Source organism: Halichoerus grypus, chromosome 2, assembly GCF_964656455.1.
Source record: "Halichoerus grypus chromosome 2, mHalGry1.hap1.1, whole genome shotgun sequence".
NCBI classification, from domain to species: Eukaryota; Metazoa; Chordata; class Mammalia; order Carnivora; family Phocidae; genus Halichoerus; species Halichoerus grypus.
Genome location: NC_135713.1, coordinates 121,216,479 through 121,239,291, shown reverse-complemented (window position 1 = coordinate 121,239,291; position 22,813 = coordinate 121,216,479). Strand labels below are relative to the sequence as shown.

Genomic DNA, 22,813 nt, shown 5'->3' with positions numbered 1-22,813 from the left:
CCCCAAAAACTAGCAGATTTTAAAACTTTAAAATGGTGGTATATCTAATCAGTAGTTGTATGGGAGCACATTACTTAAGACCTTACCCATGTACTTTCCTTTTGTAAACATATCTGGCAAACTAAACTGAATACTGTTCTTTTTTCCCTTTTTACTAGTGTACACTTCAGATCAAAATATTGAGTTTCTTTCACTTCACTCACTTATCCAACATTGCACACCTACTACATGCAAGGCAAAACAAACAGTTCTGTTTTCTGTTTAACTGGTTTTGGGTTTTATTTTGGCAGCACCTTATTCCAGTAGCAATAATATTTGCTAATATATCTAAGTAGGAATAATTACATTATGATAGAGATACTGGGTTCCTTAAATTATTGCGAATTCTTAATTATCTGAAGTTGTAGAGAGCAGTAGAAATACAGTGAACAACCTCAAAATCTTTATTTAGTGTTGGAATTAATTTTTGTACTTCTCTTTGCATATAAATCCTTGTATCCAACATCCTGTGCCTAAAGTAAACAGGAAACATTTGTTTTAGTAGACCACGTAATCTTGACATTTAGAAGCAAGAAGTATCTCTGATAATCTAAAGGGGGAGAGTGTATTTTCCTTCTCTGAAACATTCAAGAATTATGTATTCTGGGGGGAGTACTGATTAATAACAGTAACTAACAGTATAGCATTTCTTGAACATCATCTCATTCTCTTGTGGAGATAAAGTGGTATTCCCAGTGATGATCAAGAAATCTAAACACAAAATAGAAAGAATGTCTGGCTAACATCATATCTTACTTTCTCAATGACATTGGTCTTTGACCACTGTGAATATCAGAGTACAAAAAAAGTGAAGCCATTAAAAAATAAGTAAATCCACTAGAATTTCTTTTAAATTGAACACATGACCCCAAGAAAACATATTTTCTATAAAATAACTGATTATTAAAGTACACATCATCACAAATTAGAAACTTCACATTGAGTTAGGTACTGAAATATAAATGCTTGAAATAAATGAACAGTTACTTTCACTAACCTAATTTTACAGATTGGTGGCAGAATTCCCTGCAACTGGAGGAATAATTACTTCATGGCAGTTTAACTCTGTGAAGCTCCTCAGATATGTTAGCTACTATGATTATATTATTGCTTCCTGTGAAATCACATTTTGTATTTTTCTTATTGTCTTCACAACACAAGAAGTCCAAAAAGTTAGAGAATTTAAGTCTGCCTATTTCAAAAGTGTTTGGAACTGGCTAGAATTACTACTTCTGGTGGTAAGTATACATTCATATGTATTGTTGGAGGGAATCAAATCTGAATGCACCAATGAGGGAGGTGTAAAAAGCAAACTTTTCATCTGGCAACTAGCTAAGGGGCAGCTCCGTCTCTCCCTCCCCCGTCCCCAAGTCCCAAACCCCCACCCCAACCCCTCAGCTCTTCAGGAGCCCAGCTGGTACAATTTCAAAGCTGCAAGTATCAATTATAAAAGGAACTGTCATAGGGCATACTAACGGTGGGCCTCCAAAAGTAAGAAGTCTATTTTTGGGGGCGCCTGGGTGGCTCAGCTGGTTAAGCATCTGCCTTCAGCTGGGGTCATGATTTCGGGGTCCTGGGATCGAGCCCTGGTGTCGGGCTCCCTGCTCAGCGGGGAGTCTGCTTCTCCCACTCTATCTCTGTGCTCTCTCTCTCTCTTGCTCACTCTCTCTAAAAAAAAGAGATTTTTTTTTTTCTCTGATTTGGTCCTTGAGAAAACCAGCATAAACTTAGAATAGGTGATTTTATAGGTATTATTATTTAATGCACACAGTAGGTCTCCCCTCACTCAAAAAAAATGTGTTTCTTATAAGGCGTCATGTTGAAAATCATGGTTATTTTTGTACATGTACTCTTCTATGGTGCCTCTCTGCTTTCCTCCTCACACTGAATTTTGAAAGAATATGCAAAATCAAGCCTAGGAAGAATACTGAAAGGGGGGGCCGGGGAGAGTGAGCAGCCAGAGGGTAGCTTGTGGGCACAGAGAATACCAGGATTGGGACTATAGTCTCTGAAAGAAATTCCAAAAACTGCCAGTTCTTGTCAATGGAATGGACTAAAACAAAGAGGTGGGCAGGGCGGGACAAATGGTAAGAACTTGGTCTTAGAAACAATGAACAAACATTTCTGGCTTATACACCCTTACTGACCCTTAGTTATAGCCAATCCAGGATATAATCCTTGTTTCCCAAAACCAGATTAAAAGTTTCTCAGAGTCAGGAAATGTACCACCTACCTCTCTGGTATCCCCGATAATACTTAACATACAGCATAACATTGAATATTTAACTATCTGAGCATTTCAGGCAAAGGAAGTCAAAGGAAGATTTTCATGACAGTTCGAAAGCTGTGATACCTGATACAACCTGGTTCCGAAATCCTCCTCTAGACGAGCTGTCAGAGGGCTCTCAAGGCTTATTTTTGTGTCACTGAAAAATTTTTTCTTTCAGTGTTATGTGGTAGAAAATACTAAACTTTTGGGCGCCTGGGTGGCTCAGTTGGTTAAGCGACTGCCTTCGGCTCAGGTCATGATCCTGGAGTCCCTGGATCGAGTCCCGCATCGGGCTCCCTGCTCGGCAGGGAGCCTGCTTCTCCCTCTGACCCTCCCCCCCTCATGTGCTCTCTCTCTCATTCTCTCTGTCTCAAATAAATAAATAAAATCTTTAAAAAAAAAAAAAAAAAGAAAATACTAAACTTTTAAGGATCATGTGTATGGAAGTGTTGAACTACTATACTGTACACATGAAACTAATATAACACTGTATGTTAACTACACTGGAATTATAAATAAATACATAAACACATAAATAAAAATAAACTTCTAGGTATCACGTAGTTACATGGAGCAGAAATGCAGCCTTGTCAGAATAACATAATCATTTTAGACATTTGTGCTTTATGACTCAAAGAAACAGGCAGATAGATTAGGATGGTCAGGTGACCAGTATTTCTGCACTTCTGTGATCGTCTTGCTATCTTAAACTTCTGTAAGTTGCTTCCATTCACGTAAAAGCCTACGTCTTAATTCCCCTCCCTTTTTGTTAAACTTCTGATGAACTTTTTCCTGTGTCTGTTCGTAGGCTGCAGGAAATTCAGAAGTAGAAATTGTCTCTAATTTAACATTTCTTATTTTCCCATTTAGTTGTGTTTTGTGACTGTTTCCTTCAACATATACTGTAATATACAAATTTTTCTCTTACTTGGAAACCTGTTAAAAAATACCGAAAAATATTCAGACTTCTATTTTCTTGCATACTGGCACACTTACTACAACAATATAATTGCTGTCACCATCTTTTTTGCATGGATAAAGGTATTTATACTTTATTATATTAAATGGAACAGATTAGATAAGTGGTTTTTTTAGATAGCAAAATGGGAACTAAAGCGGCAAAGTTATGAAAAAAAAAAAGGATTTTCTTAACTATAAAGTAACTTTAAAAAGTAGGTTGGCCTTGCAATGATTGCGGGCAAATCCTCAGACACTCCTAACTATCACTATTAAGCACTTCCTTTAATTTGAAGCAAATTTTTTCTGAAATTAATTTAACTTACTGTAAGTAAGTATGATATTAGATATTCTTCTGTTTCAATTAACTTTGTTCTTTTTCAGATATTCAAATTCATAAGTTTTAATAAGACAATGTCTCAGCTGTCATCAACCTTGTCCCGCTGTCTCAAAGACATAGTAGGATTTGCCATCATGTTTTTTATAATATTCTTTGCTTATGCTCAGTTAGGATTTCTTGTTTTTGGATCACAAGTTGACGACTTTTCCACTTTTCAAAATGCCATGTAAGCTGTTAGAGTAAATGTAATCATATTTACTAACTTATAAGAAAACAAATCATGGAAAGGCCTATAATAAGTAGTAATATATGTTTTAATACATTTAAACTTGGTTTTATATTTTCACTGATAGAAAAATACCTGGTCACACTCAAAGTAGTATTTAGCATTAAAAGATCCCAATGGATAGTGCAGTCCATTTTTTAAATGTTAAGAGGTCAAGTTAGAAAAATAATTTTTCATTTTTCATTGGTAAAAAGCTTACCAAATATAACAGAAATTGACCTCTATGTCTCTGTAATATTTATTGTCTGGAGAAAAGAAAGTTTAAATGTTTCTCTTTAAGGCCTCTACCTTTAGAATCCTTTTATTGATATTCACCTGATTGTCCTTTGCTGATCTGGCAAACCTGTGTTTTAAAAATATTTTTATATGCATAAAGCAATCAGCAGGCAACAAACTTATACAACTGATCAGGTAGAATCCTTAGAAAAGTATTCAGATTTTTTTTAAGTGAATAATTTAAATAAATTCACTCTCCTTTTTGGGTAAGTAAAATAAGTTCTGTGTGTGTAAGAAAATTATGATAGTCTGAAATATAATTTCTCAAAATATGTTCTGTGTAACTTAGACCAAGATTGGTGGGAAATGGCTTCATATTTAAGTAAGTTTTTGAAATTTTGCATCACTCTTTTGAAAATTTGCAGTGCATGTTAACATATGGCCCTGAGAAAAACTGCAATAACTTTTTTAACTTTAGTCAAGAATTCCCCAAACTTACTTGTCCTTTTACTTGACTTTGGGGGAGTTCTGGTCTAAGGAAATGTCTTAAATTGCTCTCTTTTCACCATCTACGTGGATATATTTGAAGTGCCAATTCTAAGAAATTTCATAATATTTGCTGAAATAACCCTTTATTAATTAGTCAGAGAAAGAAGAGTGGACTAGGAAGCAAGAGGATATAGTTCTACTTTCGACTTCTGCACTAGCTATTCAACTTTTATAGACCTTTATTTCTTTATCTACAAATGAAGGGACTGGACTAAGTTACTCCCAAAGATTCGTTCCGATGTCAAACAGCCTACAATTTGAGAAGTCTAATTAGCTTTCTTTTGAGTGAATTATGTTTGCAGTTCCAACAACTTCTTGGTCCTTTCCTAGGATCTTAATTCAAGTGTCACTAATAAAACTTAGTAGTATTAGACATTGAATATAAATGTAGTAATTTACAGAACTTGGAAATTGGTCTTACCCTAGATAGTGGAGAAGAAAGGAAGTATACGGCACAGAATAAACAGGTAGACAACTTTGGAATACATTAATGAGGGGACCTCTGCTTTTGGTAATGATGTGCTAGGTTATTCAGATCAACCTCCTCTTCAGGACAATTTAAAAAGCTAGATGAAATACAGGTAACATTGAAGAACTGACCATAAAATAGATAATAAGTGGACCAAAACCCAAAGGCAAGAACCCAGAGAAGTAAGCTCAGCATCCAAGGCTTCTTTTGCCCTGAAGCCTTCTTTTTAAGTTTATAAGGATTTTTTTTTATTGTGTTAAGATATACATAAAATTTACCATCTTAACCATTTCTGATTATACAATTCAGTGAGATTAAGTACATTCATACTGTGCAACCATCACCACCATCCATCTCCAGAACTCTTTTCATCTTGTAAAACTGAAACTATGCCCATTAATCAAGAATTTTCCACTTTCCCCCTTTCCCAGTCTCTGGCAACCACCATTCTACTTTTTCTCTCTCTCTCTCTTTTGATTTTCATTAACTCTAGGTGTTTAGTGGGATCATACAGTATTTGCCTATTTGTGACTGATTTATTTCACTTAGCATGCCTTCAGGATTCATCAATGTCATGCAATATGTCGGAATTTCCTCCCTTTTCTTGACTTTCTCCATGTCTTTTAGTTCTTTGAGCATCTCTAAGATGGTTGTTTTAAAGTCTTTGTCTAGTAGCTTTGCTATCTGGTCTTTCTCAGGGATATTTCTGTTGGTTTATTTTTTTCCTTTGATTGGGTCATACTTTCCTGCTTCTTTGTATGTCCTGTCTTTTCTTGTTGTTGTTGAAACCTGGACATTTGAATGTAGAATGTGATAACCCTGGAAATGACATTCTTGCCCTTCACCAGGGTTTCCTGTTTTTTGTTTTGTTTTGTTTATTATTGGGTACTGTCTTCATGCTAAGGGGTAGCCTGAAGTGTAAAGGTCTTCTTAGGTCTTTTCTGAGCCTGCACCTTTCCTTGGGGATGCATGGTGACTTTCTAATTTCCTCCATATATGCAGTTGTTACTTTTGATGTCTTTAATGTCTGGCTCCCAAAAGGGGAAAAAGAGAAAAATGAAGGAGGAGGGGAGGGCACCAGCTCTTTAATCCCAAGGACATTAATTCAGCAAGAGGGAGAGGGACTTGAAAAAGACAGGGGAACATGCCCACCTCTTTCTGCATCCTTGTGATCAGAAGGAGCAATCAGCAATCAGAACACAGACCCCTAATGTTTGGAGAACAGTGTCCTGAATGCCCACCCTCGTTCCCACAGGTTGCATGCAAGCTGCTTCAGGAATATATGCATGGCTCCCTGCCATGGGCTGGGGGGTGGCAGATGGGTAGCTTTTACCAAACTAAAACCTGAAATTGACCAAAATTGTCTAAGCCTTCCCCTGGAAGTTGTAAGCCTTAAATAGACTCCAGAATTCCAAAACAGTTACATCAGATAAATTCTGCCTATGTCATTATTGTCTAGGTGGGGAGACATATTCCTAATGTTTCCTACTCCACCACCCTCCCCAAACCCTCCACCATGAAGGCATTTTTGATAATCCAGAGAAATAGTCAAGAAAATGTGTTTCTGGCCACCTCTCCAGGAGAAGGAGACAGAAGACAAAGTCCAGGGCTTGCATGGGGGGAGAGGCAGGGAGGGCTTGTCTGATAACCTCTCCACACATCAGGCAAGGAAACTGAAGTGCTAAAGTCTCAAGTTAAAGGTGAATCAATCCCTCATAATTACCGAAATATCCAGGGAATTTCATGTCTTAAACTTGGATTAAGATGGTCCTGGGTTAGAATGCCTGTGTGCATCTGCAGACACAAACAAAAAACCTCTCTGGAGAAAGTTTATTCATCCTCAGCCTCAAATTACTTCTACAAGCAATTTTTCAAATATAACTTACTGCTCATAGTCAAAGGCAACCTGGTACAGAAGGGGTAAGAAATCATAAGCAAGAACTAGCAGATAACAAACAACAGACTCAAAGACTTCCAATATTAGAATAATCACAAAATACTTACTATATTTAGAGAAATATAAGTCAGAAAACATCTTTAGAGAACAGGACAGTATAAAAAGTGACATCTTTGAAAAAGTTAGAATTCCAGAACTGAAAATTGCAGTAACTGAGAATAAAAACCTAGTTGACATGGGGCGCCTTGGTGGCTCAGTTGGTTGAGCGTCAGAGTCTTGATCTCGGCTCAGGTCTTAATCTCAGGGTTGTGGATTTGAGCCCCACAGTGGGCTCCACAAAAAACAAAACACCTAGTTGACAGGTTTGACCGCAAATAAGAGATGAAGAGAGAATGAGTAAAGTGAAAAATAGGCCAGCAAAAATTACTGAAAATGTGGCATAGAGATACAGAAAGGAGAAGGTAGGAGGTATGAAGACTGGAACAAGAAGGCCTAACATGTTTAACCTGAGTTACAGAAGACAGTGGACCAGGCAATATTTGGAGAATGCTGAAGAATAGCTAAATATCCAGTCATGTGAAGTCATATTAACCACAGTGGTATATTATGATAGAACAATCTGTTACGAATTTTAATTTATAAGAGAGAACTCTAGAAAGTTAGCAGGGGTATGAGGAGGCTACAAAACAGTATTTTCATTCAATATAACCCTGTATTTTAAGCAGTCATGGTGTTCCTTTTAGGTTGGGGGGGAGGGTAGATAAACTAAACTCAGATAAACTAAACTCCAATTAGGAGAAAAATGACAATTACATTGCGTTTGAAGTCTCCATTTCCTATGTGATTATAACCATTCAGCAAATTGGTTAGGTTTTGTTATTCACATTACTTACACAACAGAGGTATCTGGACCTCAGTCAGAAGGTCTGAATAGAAGCTTTAGTTAACAAGCTAATTTCTGGAAAGGAGAAATGGTGCCTTTAACTTATCTTTTCTCCTGTAAATACAACTCAAGGATTACAGATCAAGTTTGATCAAAACTGAAACAGAGCCTCTCGTTCTCCTATACCAGAGAGGAAAACGTATTTGTTGAGAGATTTTGGTCTCCTTCCAGTTCAGCTTTTCTTTCTGTATCTTGTGTAGAAGAACATTGTAAACCAGTATTAAAAGCTGAATAAATGGGGTGCCTGGGTGGCTCAGTTGGTTAAGCGACCGACTCTTGGTTTCAGCTCAGGTCATGATCTGAATCATGAGATCCAGCCCTGCGTCGGGCTCCACACTCAGCACAGAGTTTGTTAGACTCTCCCTCTGCCCTCCCTGCTGTGCACTCTCTCTCTCTCAAATAAAATATTTATTTGAGAGAGAGAGAGGCAGAGGAAGAAGCAGGGTCCCTGCTGAGCAGGGAGCCCAATGTGGGGCTTGATCCCAGGACCCTGGGATCATGACCTGAGCCGAAGGCAGACGCTTAACTGGCTGAGCCAGCCAGGCGCCCCTAAATAAATAAGCCTTAAAAAAAAAAAAAAAAAAGAAAGGCTAAATACTTTAAGTATGAATGATTTAACCATGTCTTAAGTACCCAAGATGGAATTCCAGCTAACTCTTGAGTCCTAGGACTCCAAGTAGCCCATTTCTTTGAATATATTTTCTTCCTTCATTGTTTACAGCTGTATGTTCCCTTTACATGCTGGGGAAAAGCAACCAGGAACAAGAAGCCTTCTTCTTTTTGACTGACTAACCAATCATGCAAAGTATCTACATACTATTAAAAATTCCATCCCAGACTTCCCCTTAAAATAACTCATTTTAAGCATCTAACAGCAGTAACCATGGCATCAAAATATATCAAACATAAATCCAAATAAGCCCAAAGTATCAACTGTGGTTTTTCCTAATTAGCTTACGAATTTTTAAAACTTTTTTAGTACCTCCTAAAATTTCTCCCATGAACGTGCATTATTATTATAATCAGAAAAACTGGAGTGCTGCCTTTTTCTTTTAATTGTCCAATATTAGAGCTCTGACTATCCATAAGGAACATAAAATAGATGTTATCCATTCCAGAAAACAAAATATGAGTAATAAAGTAACATGCTACTGTTGCAAAACAAGAACAACAGAGATTATTTTCCTATATACTGTTCACATAAAGAAAAAAGATTAATTTCATCTAATTATTAATAATCTTTAAATTATTATTTTAAAATGATCAATTCAGGAACCTGGGTTTTAAAAATGGAAACTATAATAAATCTTTTTCTAACCCAATACCAATTGACCCACTGACCTCCTTTGGAATTTAGGTTAAATCTGATATCACAGGTATTTCTGGGACTGTTGGATCTATTAACATTAATTAAAAGTAATGCTGAAATTTAATTGACGGGTATAATACAGAACTCAAGCAACAATCCTTAATAATGTTTATCACCATTTATGAAAATTTCTAACTTGCTTCTTCTACAGACTGCTCAGTGTTTATATTATAGCTAAAAAGATAATTATTCCTAAAAAAACAATTTTAACTTGTAAAGAAAGATCCAAATACTTTTTAAATTAATTGTTTAATCTATGAGTAAAGATGAAATTAAACAGTTCTCAAGTTAAAAAAAAATAGAAATCACCTACATAATTGATAACATATCCCTGGTGTGTCTGGCAATGCCATTGCAACTAATGATGAGAGAATGAGATATCATGTTAAGTACTCCTAATTCCACCTCTGCTACTACTATGCTCATTCAAAGCCTTAATTTCCACCTTTAATATTAATAAAATGAAGATCTGTAATATTTTAAATGTTATTTTACATCAAATCCAAGATTTATAGTTATTGAAGAGAATAAAGTAAACCTCAGCGGGCGCCTGGGTAGCTCAGTCAGTTGAGTGCCCAACCCTTGATTTCGGCTCAGGTCATGATATCAGGGTCTTGAGGCTGAGCCCTGAGTTGGGCTCTGCGCTCAGCAGGGAGTCTGCTTCTCTCCCTCTTCCCCTGCTTCCTCCCCACCCTGCTCTCTCACATGCACGCTCTCTCTCTCTCCCTAAAAATTACAAACAAAAAAAACACCCCACCTCTGGATCATGTTTGAGGATCATTACCAGCACTTGTTTGAGACTCAGCAAGTGACAAATTGTTGGCATCTTATTTTAGCAGAGGAGGTGTACACATTACACATATTATTAGAAATTTTAGGGTTCTTGGGTCTAGGTACGAGTTGAAAATCCTTATTGGACAAGGTCAGGTGTTCTACGTTTTAGAAGGGCACAAGAAAGGCTAAGAAGGCCATTGCCAAGACTAGTTGGTAAGCAGGTATCTCAAGGGTCAAAGCTTGTAGTATTCAGTAAGCGGAAGCCCATCATTTCCTGAATCACTGTTGAGCAACTGAAGTCCTTGTCTGGCCTTGAGGGGGCTATTCCACACCTAGTTTTATAGAACTCGGAGCTAACATGACTAAAGCCAGAGAACCTATGCCACATGCAGCTGGATGGATACGTTCCTAGACGTAGTGCTTACCCCCATCAGTTGTCACGTATGTGTGAGGGGATATAATGTTTTCCTTTCTTCCCATCAAAGATTTGCACAATTTCGAATTGTTCTTGGAGATTTTAATTTTGCTGGCATTCAGCAAGCCAATCGTATCCTGGGACCCATTTACTTCATCACTTTCATCTTTTTTGTGTTCTTTGTCCTGCTGGTAAGTATGACCATATATGTTCCCTTTTTTGCTTCTATTTTTTTAGAATAAAAAATGAAATTAATTTAGAAGAAATTATAGTATCACTGCTTAGCTGTCAGAGCTTTTTACATTTATTAGGAACTGTGTGGATTCCTAGAAATCCAGGCTAAGTCGTGTCTAAATGTTTGCAGTTCGTCTCAGTGTGTGACGTGCGCCAGGAATGTGCCCACTCTTCTCCGAACAGAACTTGAATATCCCAGGTCTCTCCAGCTGGGACATTCCGTACTGGCAGGGATGAAAATATTCTGCCCATACTGCAATGGCTTCTAGCCCTTACGGCTAAAAGCTCATACCTTTGTGATTTTTTAGGAGTCCCCAGGATGTGCTTTCTCTGTTACTGAGCATATGGGCTACTTTTAAAATTTAAATCTAATTTACAAATCCCAGCACTCAGGGTGCCTGGGTGGCTCAGTCGGTTAAACATCTGCCTTCGGCTCAGGTCATGATGCCAGGGGCCTGGGATTGAGCCCCGCATCAGGCTTCCTGCTCGGCGGGGATTCTGCTTCTCCCTCTCCCTCTGCCCCTCCCCTCTGCTGGGCTCTCTCTCTCTCAAAATAAATAAATAAAATCTTAAAAAAAAAAAAAATCCCAGCACTCATCAGAGGCACTAACATTTAAACTAAATTTTTACTAATTATTATTTCTCCCCAGAACATGTTCTTGGCAATTATTAATGATACTTATTCTGAAGTGAAAGCTGATTATTCAATAGGCAGAAGGCCAGATTTTGAACTTGGTAAAATGATTAAAAAGGTATGTCTAATTCTTTTCCTAATTTGAATTCTAAGACAAATCTTGTTCAGTTTATACTCTTGTCCTTTGAATAGCACTTAAACCCCAAGTAGTGGTGGGGGTTTTTTGTTTTGGTCCAATCTTGCTCTTATTTGTATTATTTCACTGCCAGGGAAGTGAGATTTCTTTCTGGCTTTAAAAAAGGTGACCAAAATTATTTCTGATTTCAATATATCAAATAGCAATTGAGCTGTTTACTAAATGCAAAGCATGTTGGGTTTTATAATAAAACTATCCCTTCCCTCCAGAAAAATTTTAACTTAGATGCTAGTAAAATTCTATGAACAATCTTATCTTGCTCACTTTCATGTTTCTGTTAATGGCAACACTCTTCTCAGTCACTCCAGGCTTAAAAACCTTGAATTTTTTATTCCCTGTCCCTCATATGGTCTGTTGCCAAGGCTTCTGTGTCAAGTTCATCTCTGTAGTTTTTGTTCACATTTGTGAGATTCAAAGACATGTTGAATTCTAACCACCACCACTGGGTTAGGGCCCTCGGTACTTTTCACCTGGCCTTCTGTCTGGTAACCACTTCTGGCCTCTTCCCTGTGCCAGTCCAGCTCTGATATCACTTCTCTGGTCACAATTCTTCAGAGCTTCTCTGGGCCTGTCAAAGTAAGTCCAAGTTCTTTATCTAAACCCAAGGACCTTCTCAAGTCTCACGGTCCCAACCGGTCTTTATTCCCGATCACTGAACTATGTAGCATGTCTACCTTCCATGCCTCCGTGGACAGCACGGTATGTCCCAGCCAGTGTTTGAGCACAGAGCTGTGCACCATAACTTGCCATCCCTCTCCCCTCTGGGCCCTGTTCATGTCACTCACTGACCCCAGCAGTGTTCCCTCCATTCCCTCGATGACCTGCTAATCTCCCAGAGTGGCATCTTCCCTGTCCTCTTAACACCTTCCTCACTGGGGTTGTTAGTAGACGCACGTCTGTACCTCTTGCTCATCTCTGCATGGCCATGGCTCTAACCACAGCACTTCACACAGGAAAAGTCCTAAGAGCCATGAGGTCAGTGGAGTTTAAAAACTCTGTCCAAGAACTCACCTGTAAAAGGAAACTATTAATATATCCCCCAGTGAGCTGAAGTGTAGGTTTTTTCGTCTTTTATCTCTTGATTATGATGCTGGTTACATGCATTAAAGTGTTAACATCCTTAAATGCAATATATGTTAATAAAAGTTTTCAAAGATTTTTTTTTTCCCAAGTTCAAGTGTGATGCCCACAAGAGAACCCTTTCCTTTTTCACTAGCAGGCAGAAAACACAAGCAGTGACAAAGTGAAAGACAGATAATCAAAGCATTGCCTCTGTATTTCTTTAGGGTAGTAGTCCCTGGAGACAGGCATTCCATATTTCTTATTCCTTGATCAAAATTAATACAGGATATATATTTTTTCTAATTTTAAACTATTTTTAATTATGCCCAGAGTTACAACAATGCTCTTGAAAAACTCAGACTAAAGAAACCTGAAGAGGGAGAAGACGAAAAAAGGTAAGATGACTTAAATTTTTAACTTGCCATTTCAAACTGTATGTTGTATTAGAAACTCACAATGAGAGTAAGGTTTTGATTGCAAAACAATCACCATCCAATGTGCTGATTCTAAATACGTGTCAATACATCATCCAGTAGAACCTCCCAATTCTGTGAGCGCCATGAGACTCTAAGCTAAGCTAATTAAAAATTAATATAACACATGCTATGCCACTCAGAAAAAGCTTTAACAGAAAGCTGGACAGAATACAGACCCCCTAAAAAGGTAGGAAAAAATTTTAGTCTACTTTAAGTGCATTCACTTAGCTATCAAAATAACATTTTTACACAAAATATTTAAGGATACCTTTATATCTACTGAATCATTTTGGTGTCAAAATGCTTCCGAAACCCAGGCCTCTGGCAGTGGGACATAATATAAACATTTTTTTAATAGCTAGAGATGTGACACTCTGGAGAATTTATTAATGACCACATTTTCCAAATGTTATCAGAAAGACCAAAAATGCAATTCAGATCCTTACTATATAGAGCCGGTCTTATTTAATGCTGGCATTTCCCTTTCTACTGTCATATGCCTCTGATTTTTATTTTATATTCTTAGTGCGAAAAGCGGAGATTTAGTTGAGCGAGCCAGAAGAGAAGGCTTTGATGAAAATGTAAGATTTTAACTTTCTCATAAAGATAGCTTTATTAGAAATATGCCTACAAAAGGGTTCAGATTAAGAATTGAAATGATTTGCTTTCTTTAGAGCAGTAGTTTCCACCTCCAAAAATTTTCTCCCAGAATCCAGCGGTTTTGTTGTTTAGAACAAGTCATTTCACTCCTACACACTACCTCTCTTACTGTTGGGCTCAGCCGGATGCCCTGAGGCTCCAGCTGTAGTTACCGTGGGATCATCACACGGGGTAGTGAGTATGCTCTATTGACACGATCATGTAATTTTTCTCTTGTAATCATTAATGTGATGAATCACTTTAATGTTTTATACAGCTGACCTTTGAACAATGAAAATGTTATGTTTACAGTGCTGTAAACAAAATCCGTATGTACGTGGACCCACGTAGTTCAAACCTGTGTTGTTCAAGAACCATGTTGTTGAACAAAAGTTTGAACTTCGCAGGTCCAGTTATATGTGGGTCTTTTTTTTTTTAATAAATACAGTGCAGTATTTACTGTAAATGTATTTTCTCTGCCTTATGATTTTATCAGTAACATTTTCTCTCTAGCTTACTTTATTGTAACAATACAGTATATAATACATATAATATACAGAATATGTTTTAATCAACCGCTTATGATATTGGTAAGTCTTCAATCAACAGTAGGCTATTAGCTGTTAGGTGGTTTTTTTTTTTTAAAAGATTTTATTTATTTGACAGAGAGAGACACAGCGAGAGAGGGAACACAAGCAGGGGGAGTGGGAGAGGGAGAAGCAGGCTTCCCGCCGAGCAGGGAGCCCGATGCGGGGCTCGATCCCACGACCCTGGGATCAGGACCTGAGCCGAAGGCAGACGCTTAATGACTGAGCCACCCAGGCGCCCCAGCTGTTAAGTTTTTAGGGAGTCAAAAGTTGCACACACGTTTTTGACTGCATAAGGGTCGGCACCCCCTAGCCCCTGTGTTGTTCAGGGTCAGCTATACATGGAGTGGAGCTAAGTTTCTCACTGTGAGGTAAGGGAGTTACAAAAAGGAAAGGTTGAAGGTTAAAATGAACTTTGTGGTGTTGGATTAGAATTGTAGATGTGTATATGTGTGTTTGTGTGTGTGTATGTATTCTATAGCTCTGTCTATCCACTGAGAAGTCTAGAAGTAATAACACAGTTAGTTGCCCAGACCTTGGTTTCCAAATACCATTCTCTTCTAAAAGGAATCAGGGCCCCTTGGAGATATGGCTAAATTCCGGGGCTGGAAAATACAACATGAGTCTGGAATATCTTGTTGAGCCAGAAAGTAAAAGTGCTCAAAGAATGATCTGTTAAAAGGACACAAGAGTCAAGGTCGAGGGCTCCCGCTAGCCAAATCTGGGAATATTCAAGTACTTTAATGACTAATAATGTATAACCCATTGAATAACATCAGATTCCATGAGTTTATACTGACCTGAACATATACATGGATAAAAGTTGGAGGAAGAATGGAACTTTTCCATACCACTCCATAAAATGCATATTAATTACAAAAAGAAAGGGAGTTATGTCAGGGTGGAGGAATCTGGCAGACATTGCCTAATCAGTATGGGAAAAAACTGAAATCATATGCCAGCTGATAAGATGCTAAGAGAACACAGCAACACTTCGGTAACACTCCTGCCAAAGATGTGTAACATCGCAAAACACAAAACTAAACTACTGAGGGACGTTCTACAAAATAACTGGCCTGTATTCTTCAAAAGGATCAAGAAACCCAAGGTAAAGCTGAGGAACTATACCAGCCTGAATGAGATTAAAAGACGAGTAAATGTAACTAATCCTGGACTCTAGATCCTTTTACTATAAAGGGCATCATTGGGACAAGTGGCAAATTCTAATGGGGGACTCAGCATCAGAGAATAATGATGTATCAATATCAGTTTTCTGATTCTGATGGTTATGCTGTGATTATAATAAAGGAGAATGTCCTTGTATGCAGCAAATATATACTGACATGCTCAGGGACAATGGGACAATTGTGTCGGCAACTCCAAATACTTCAAAGGAAAAAAAAATATTTGTACTGTTCTTCTAAGTTTTATACAAGTTTGAGATTCTTTTAAAAACAAAATTAAAATTCAGTAAACCATTTCTGAAATAAAAGATGATATAATTGAAAAACACACTGTGTACCTAGGGGAAATCACCTAGAATGAACATGATACTCATCCAAGTAAAGTATGGACTTACAAGAAAAAGAAAACCAGGTTAGCATGACAACATTCAACACCATAAATCAACAGAAAAATACCTACAAATTATGCAAGGAAAGAAGATGTAAGCCAAGCATATTTATATCCAGCAGACTTGTGCTGCACGTTTGTAAAGGCTCAAATAGTTTTGAACACGCAAGAACCCAGAGAATACTGTTGTATCCCTGAGGATTCTACGAGAATGATTAGAGAAATTTTGGAAAAAGCAAGAGGGGAGAGGGAAGGTATAAAGTAGAAAAAGTTGACTGGTTTGAATATATAGCTAAAAGTTAAAGAATTATCATTTAGAGTTAATAATCAGTAAGAGTAAATTTTAGCATATTTAATAATACAAAAATAAATTGTTTCAATGATTTTAAAACACATTTTCTTTTCACATTTTAACATTGTTAAAATCAAGATGTGCCTTATGGTTGACAGGGTGTCATATGGTAATTGGCAGCCTTTCTTTCTTAAGTGGTCCATAAACAATGGTGTGTCTTACACTAGACTCCATCTCTCAGATACAATGAAACATAGTAATAAGACTAAATATATTGGGATGCCTGGGTGGCTCAGTCGGTTAAGCGTCTGCCTTCGGCTCAGGTCATGATCCCAGGGTCCTGGGATCGAGTCCCACATCGGGCTCCTTGCTTGGCAAGGAGTCTGCTTCTCCCTCTCCCTCTGCTGCTCCCCCTGCTTGTGCTTTCTCTCTCTCTGACAAATAAATAAAATCTTAAAAAAAAAAAAAAGACTAAATATAGTTGGGTAATGGAGAGGAAGATGATGAGGAGGAAAAAACCACAAGCTCATTTTCTTGTTGAACTTGTTTGATTCCTTGTTGAGAGAACCAAAGCAAGAAGAGAGGACCCAAGTTGCATAAAAGGATACATGAATAAAAACAAACCACTAAAACAAAAATATATACCATCCTAAGGGTAGAAGAACCAAAACAAAAACAAAAAGCAAAATATGCCATGTGGTAAAAAAATTTCAAACATACCATAAAACAGTGTAACTGTGCCCAGTTATGTCTGACATATCAGTAGAAGCAACTACACTTAATTTACTTAAAAAGAAAAATTTTCAGATTGAATCACAAAGCAACACCCAGTTCTATGCTATATCCTAAAGTATACACCTAAAACAAAGTGATTCAGAAAAGTTCAATATAAAAGAGCAAGCAAAGGTGTCAACAGGTAAGCAAAAGATTTAGAGGACACAACTGAATAAGGTAGAATTCTAGACCTACAGCAAAAAAAAAAAAAAAGAAAAAGACCTACAGCTCTAAATGAGATGAAGGGCACTTTATAGTGCTAACATCAACTTTAATAGTTATGATTATCTATGCACCAAATAATACAGCCTCAAATTCCATCAAGTATGGCCTACTAAACTTATAAAATGAGAAATAGACAGGAACACTAAAAATAGAGATCAGGAAAAATGAAAGGATAAGAACTACAAAACAATATACTGAATACGGTGATCTTATAGTTACGTATTTAACTTTGTACTCTCAGAAGATAGATCTGCTTTTCAAAAACCCATTCATAACAAATGATCATATAGAGGCACCTGGGTGGCTCAGTTAAGCGTCTGCCTTCAGCTCAGATCATGATCCCAGGGTCCTGGGATTGAGCCCCACATCAGGCTCCCTCTGCCCCTCCCCCCACCCCCGCTCGTCCTCACTCTCTATCTCAAATAAATAAATAAAATCTTTTTAAAAAAATGACCATCTATTGGGCCACAAAGAAACTCAATAAATTCCAAAAATTGGTTAATATAGGAAAAATTATTTAAAAGCAACGTAGTAAAAATGTTTTAACAAAATCAGAAAAAAAAGATTATTTAACCAAGACTTTAAACTATTAAACAATTCTTGGGGTGCCTGGGTGGTTCAGATGGTTAAGCACTGGACTCTTGATTTCCGCTGGGGTTATGATCTCAGGGTGGTGAGAATGAGTCCCTTCTGGGAGTCCACACTCAATGGGGAGTCTGCTTCTCTCCCTCTTCCTCTGCCCCCCCGCGCTGCCCTGCTCACGCTTGCATGCACTCTCTCTCTCTAAAAATAAATAAAATCCTTGGGGCGCCTGGGTGGCTCAGTCAGTTAGGTATCCCACTCTTGATTTCAGCTCAGGTCATGATCTCAGTGTTGTGAGATCAAGCCCGGCATCAGGCTCCACATTCAGTAAAGAGTCTGCTTGAGATTCTCTCCCTCTGCCCCTCCCCCCCAGCTTGCATTCTCTCTTTCCTTCCAAGTAAATACTTAAAAATAAATAAAATCTTTAAAAAAAACTATTAAACAATTATTGAATCAAATAGGAAATACAAAATGAAATTGCAGAATTCTTATAAAAAAACAATAAAAACACTATAGACCAGAATCTATGAGATAAGGTCAAATGCCAGAGGGAAATCAACAGCCTTAAATTTATCAATAAAAATCAAGACTGAAAAACTGTATGTAACTCAAAAAGTTAGAAAAGAACAATAAATAGAAAAAACAGAAATAAGAAAGATAAAAACAATTAACGAGTGGCAAATACAAAGTTGTATAAATAAATAAAATGGCTGGTTCTTTGAAAAGATCAGTGGGAAGAAACTACTAGCCAACAAACATGGACTAAGAGGGAGAAAGCATAAACCTGCATAGTAAGAAATTGCAATGGGAGAAATAATGAAAAAACACCACTGAAACTGAAGAAACACAAACAAAGGGAAGGATATTCCATGCTCATGGATTAGAAGCCTTAGTACTGTTAAAATATTCATACTACCTGGAGCAATATACAGATTGAATGCAATCCCTATCAAAATTCCAATGGCATTTTGCACAGAAAAAGAACGAAGAATCCTAAAATATGCATGGAACTACAAAGACCTCAAATAGTCAAAGCCATCTTGAGAAGAGTAACTGGAGAAAGAAGAAAGCTGGAGGCGTAATACACCCTGATTTCAAATTATATTACAAAGCTTTTGGGGCACCTGGGTGGCTCAGTCAGTTAAGCATCTGCTCAGGTCATGATCTCAGGGTTGTGAGATCAAGCCCTGCATCGGGCTCTGCGCTGGGTGTGGAGCCTCCTTAATATTCTCTCTCTCCTTCTCCCTCTGCTCCTCTCTTGCCCTTGCTTGCGCATTTTCTCTAGAAAACAAGAAAAAAAAAAAAAAAAACCCAGAGCTTTGGCAATCTAAATATTCTGGTATTTGCATAAGAAGAGACACAAAAACCAATGGAATAAAATAGAGAGTCCAGAAATAAACCCTCGCATATATGACCAATTAATTTATGACAAAAGCGCCAAGACTATACAATGGGGGAGGGACAATCTCTTCAATAAATGGTGCTGGGGAAACTAGACAGGCACATGCAAAAGAGCAAAACTGGACCAATATCTTACATGAAATTTAAATAAAATTAGCACAAAATGGATTAAAGACTTGAACGTTAAGACAGGAAACCATAAAACTCTTAGAAGACAACATAGGCAGTAAGTTCCTTGTCATCAGTCTCAGTGATGATTTTTTGGATCTGACACCAAAAACAAAGACAGCAAAGGCAAAAACAAAACAAGGTGGACTAGAGCAAGCTAAAAAGCCTCTGGGCAGCAAAGGAAACAATTAACAAAATGAAAAGGCAACCTACTGCATAGAAGAAAATATTTGCAAATTATATATCTGATAAGGAGTTAATATCCAAAATATAAAAAGAACTCATACAACTCAATAACAAACTGAAAACAATCCAACTGGAAAATGAGCAGAGGATCTGAATAGACATTTGTCCAAAGAAGACATAGAGGTGGTCAACAGGTACATGAAAAGGTGCTCAACATTCCTAATCATCAGGGAAATGCAAATCAAAACCGCAATGAGCTATCACCTCACACTAGTCAAAATGTCTGTCATCAAAAAGACAAGAGATATCAAGTACTGACAAGGATGTGGAGAAAAGGGAACTCTTGTGCACTGTGGGTGGGAATGAAAACTGGTGCAGCCACTGTGGAAAACAATATGGAGGTTCCTCAAAAAATTAAAACTAGAACATATAATTACCAGTAATTCCACTTCTGGGTATTTATCTGAAGGGAATAAAAACACTTAATTCTAAAAGATATCCACACCGTGTTCATTGCAGCATTATTTAGAATAGCCAAGACGTGGAAATAACCTAAGCGTCCATCAATGAATGAATGGATAAAGAAATGGATATATGTACAAAGGAATACTACTCAGCCATTTAAAAAAAAAAAAGGAGAGTGCCTGGGTGGCTCAGTTGGTTAAGCGACTGCCTTCGGCTCAGGTCATGATCCCGGAGTACCGGGATCGAGTCCCGCATCAGGCTCCCTGCTCAGCGGGGAGTCTGCTTCTCCCTCTGACCCTACCCCCTCCTGTGCTCTCTCTCTCTCAAATAAATTTAAAAAAAAACAAAAAAACCTCAGCATTTAAAAAAAAAAAAAGGAAATGCTGCCAACTTGCAACAATATGGATATACCTTGAGAGAATTATTTTAAGTGAAATAAGTTAGAGAAAGACAAATACTGTATGATCTCATCTGTCGAATCGAAAAACAACAAAAAACAAAATAAAAAACTGAACTCCTAAATACAGAGAACAGATTGGTGGTTCAAGAGGGGGAAGGGTGGGAGTTGGTAAAATGGGTGAAGGTGATCAAAAGGTACAAACTTCCAATTATAAAATAAGTTCTGGGGATGCATGTATAGCATGATGACTACAATTAATAATACCATATTGTATATTTGAAAGTTACTAAGTTCCAATCACAAGAAAAAAATCTATAACTGTAGTGATGGATGTTAACTATTAACTACACTTACTATAGTGACCATTTCACAATATATACATAGATGAAATCATTATGTTGTACACCTGAAAAAATCACTAAGAGACTTTTTTGTATAACTCTTTGCAAATAACATTTGAAAAACTGAATGCAGTGGGTAATTTTTCTCTGAAAATAAATTTACCAAAACTGAACCCAGAATAGAGCTTACAAAGACTAAACAAATCCACTCTGTAGAATATTATGAAGTCATCAGAGCTACCTGAAAAATAAATCAGGCCCAGATGGCTTCACAAAGGAATTTTATCAGATTTGTAAGGAACAAATAGTTTCAATCTATTTAAGCTGTTCCAGAAAAAAAGAGAAAATGGAAAGCTTCCAAATTATTTTTATAAAATGGCTATATAGTCATTATGTAAAGTGACTATATATACATATACACACACTATATATATACACATACACACACATATAAAATAACAATATATATACACACACACATACACATACCACTTACAAATTTTGATCAAAAATCCTAAATAAAATATTAGCAACAGAACCTAACAGAACACAGTAATATATCATGATTCAATAGGGTTTATTCTAAGAATGGAAAGACGGTTTAAAATTGGTAATCAACTAATTAACAAAATTCATTCTATTAATAGATCCAAAAGGAAAGTTGCATGATCATTTTCCACAGATGCTGGGTATTTGATAAGATTCAGCATCCAATCTTAGGGGGACAAAAAAACAACAAAAAACAGAAATCAATGGACACTTCCTTGATATGGTAAAAACATACTTAATCTCACGCCTAAGCTAGCACCTTACTTAACAGGGAAACACTGGACATGTCGGGAACAAGAAAGGATGTACTGGAGGAATCAGCCAAAAACAATTAAGTAAGAAAAATAAATTAGAAGTGTAAGAATTGGGAGAGAAGAGATATAAACTACCTTTACTTGACATATGATTCTCTTAAGTTTCCTTATGCAAATCGGTATGCATGTTTCCTAGGTATGCAAGTACCAGAATTCAATATAGCAATAATAAAAAAATAATTTACATAGTTATGTCATATATGCAAACACCAACCAGTTCATTAAAAATTATAACATAATACTCTCTAATAGCAACAAAGCAGAAAATGCCCAAGATTTTTTAATAAAAAGTATTTAAAACCAAGATAAGGAAAATTAAAGCATGCCTTAAAGACACAAAATACACTTGATCAAATATGAATATATACTTTCAGTCAGGACCTAATCAGGAAAATGGAGTACACATTATATATATATATATTTTTTTTTTCTTTTTTAAGATTTTATTTATTTATTTGATAGAGAGAGCACAAAGGGGGTGTGAGAGGGAGAAGCAGGCTTCCCGCTGAGCAGAGAGCCTGATGCGGGACTCGAACCCCAGACCCTGGAATCATGACCTGAGCTGAAGGCAGCTTAACTGAGCCACCCAGGTGTCCCCACATTATATATTTTAAACAGAAAAAATTTACTACAGGGAACTGGTTACATGGGTCCTGGAAGGCAGAAAAAGTAAAAACACTGACGCAACTCATACTCTAGGAAGATGCTACCACTCCCAAGGCTAAGGTTACAAAAGGTGAAGTTATCTGAACCTCCTCTTAGAGAAGGAGCCTACAGAGCTATTGTTCAGACCTCTGAGGTAACCCCCATCCCACTCCTGCTGTTACTGTTTCTGAGGGAGTATGGTGAGCCTGGTTCTGGGTGTGCCGACGGGCTCTGGCATGCTGCAGCCAGGAGCCAGCCCCGGCTGCTGGAGGGGACTACCATCAGCAGAAGCAATGCTGACAGATAAAAACCCAGATCCTTCACCCCACCATCCTTCACGAAGGCAGAACCCAACAAGCCAGCAGCAAGAGTCTGGGGAATGAGGTTTGTAAAACCTGAGACCTAGCACCAGAGAGCATAAAAGGGTAAATTTTGAGTTGAGAGAAATCAGCTAAATAGTAGGTCCAGGTGACCCTTTTGGCTATTTAGTATATACATATGTAAATATACACACATGTGTATATTTAGTATACACATACAACTTGCAT

General features: G+C 37.3%; 1 protein-coding gene across 3 annotated transcripts in view; it reads left to right on the top strand.

Moving 5' to 3' along the window:
• Positions 1-22,813, top strand: part of PKD2L2 (polycystin 2 like 2, transient receptor potential cation channel) — a 40,756-nt gene that overhangs the window by 11,467 nt on the left and 6,476 nt on the right. For 2 of the 3 annotated variants that reach the window (XM_078067477.1, XM_078067476.1), the window contains exons 6-12: positions 1,049-1,277; positions 3,179-3,349; positions 3,650-3,831; positions 10,594-10,714; positions 11,408-11,509; positions 12,980-13,044; positions 13,652-13,706. In XM_078067477.1, coding sequence (XP_077923603.1) covers positions 1,049-1,277; positions 3,179-3,349; positions 3,650-3,831; positions 10,594-10,714; positions 11,408-11,509; positions 12,980-13,044; positions 13,652-13,706 — 925 coding nt within the window. The remainder of the gene's footprint in view (positions 1-1,048; positions 1,278-3,178; positions 3,350-3,649; positions 3,832-10,593; positions 10,715-11,407; positions 11,510-12,979; positions 13,045-13,651; positions 13,707-22,813) is intronic. The other variant, XM_078067478.1, reaches the window with a different exon arrangement.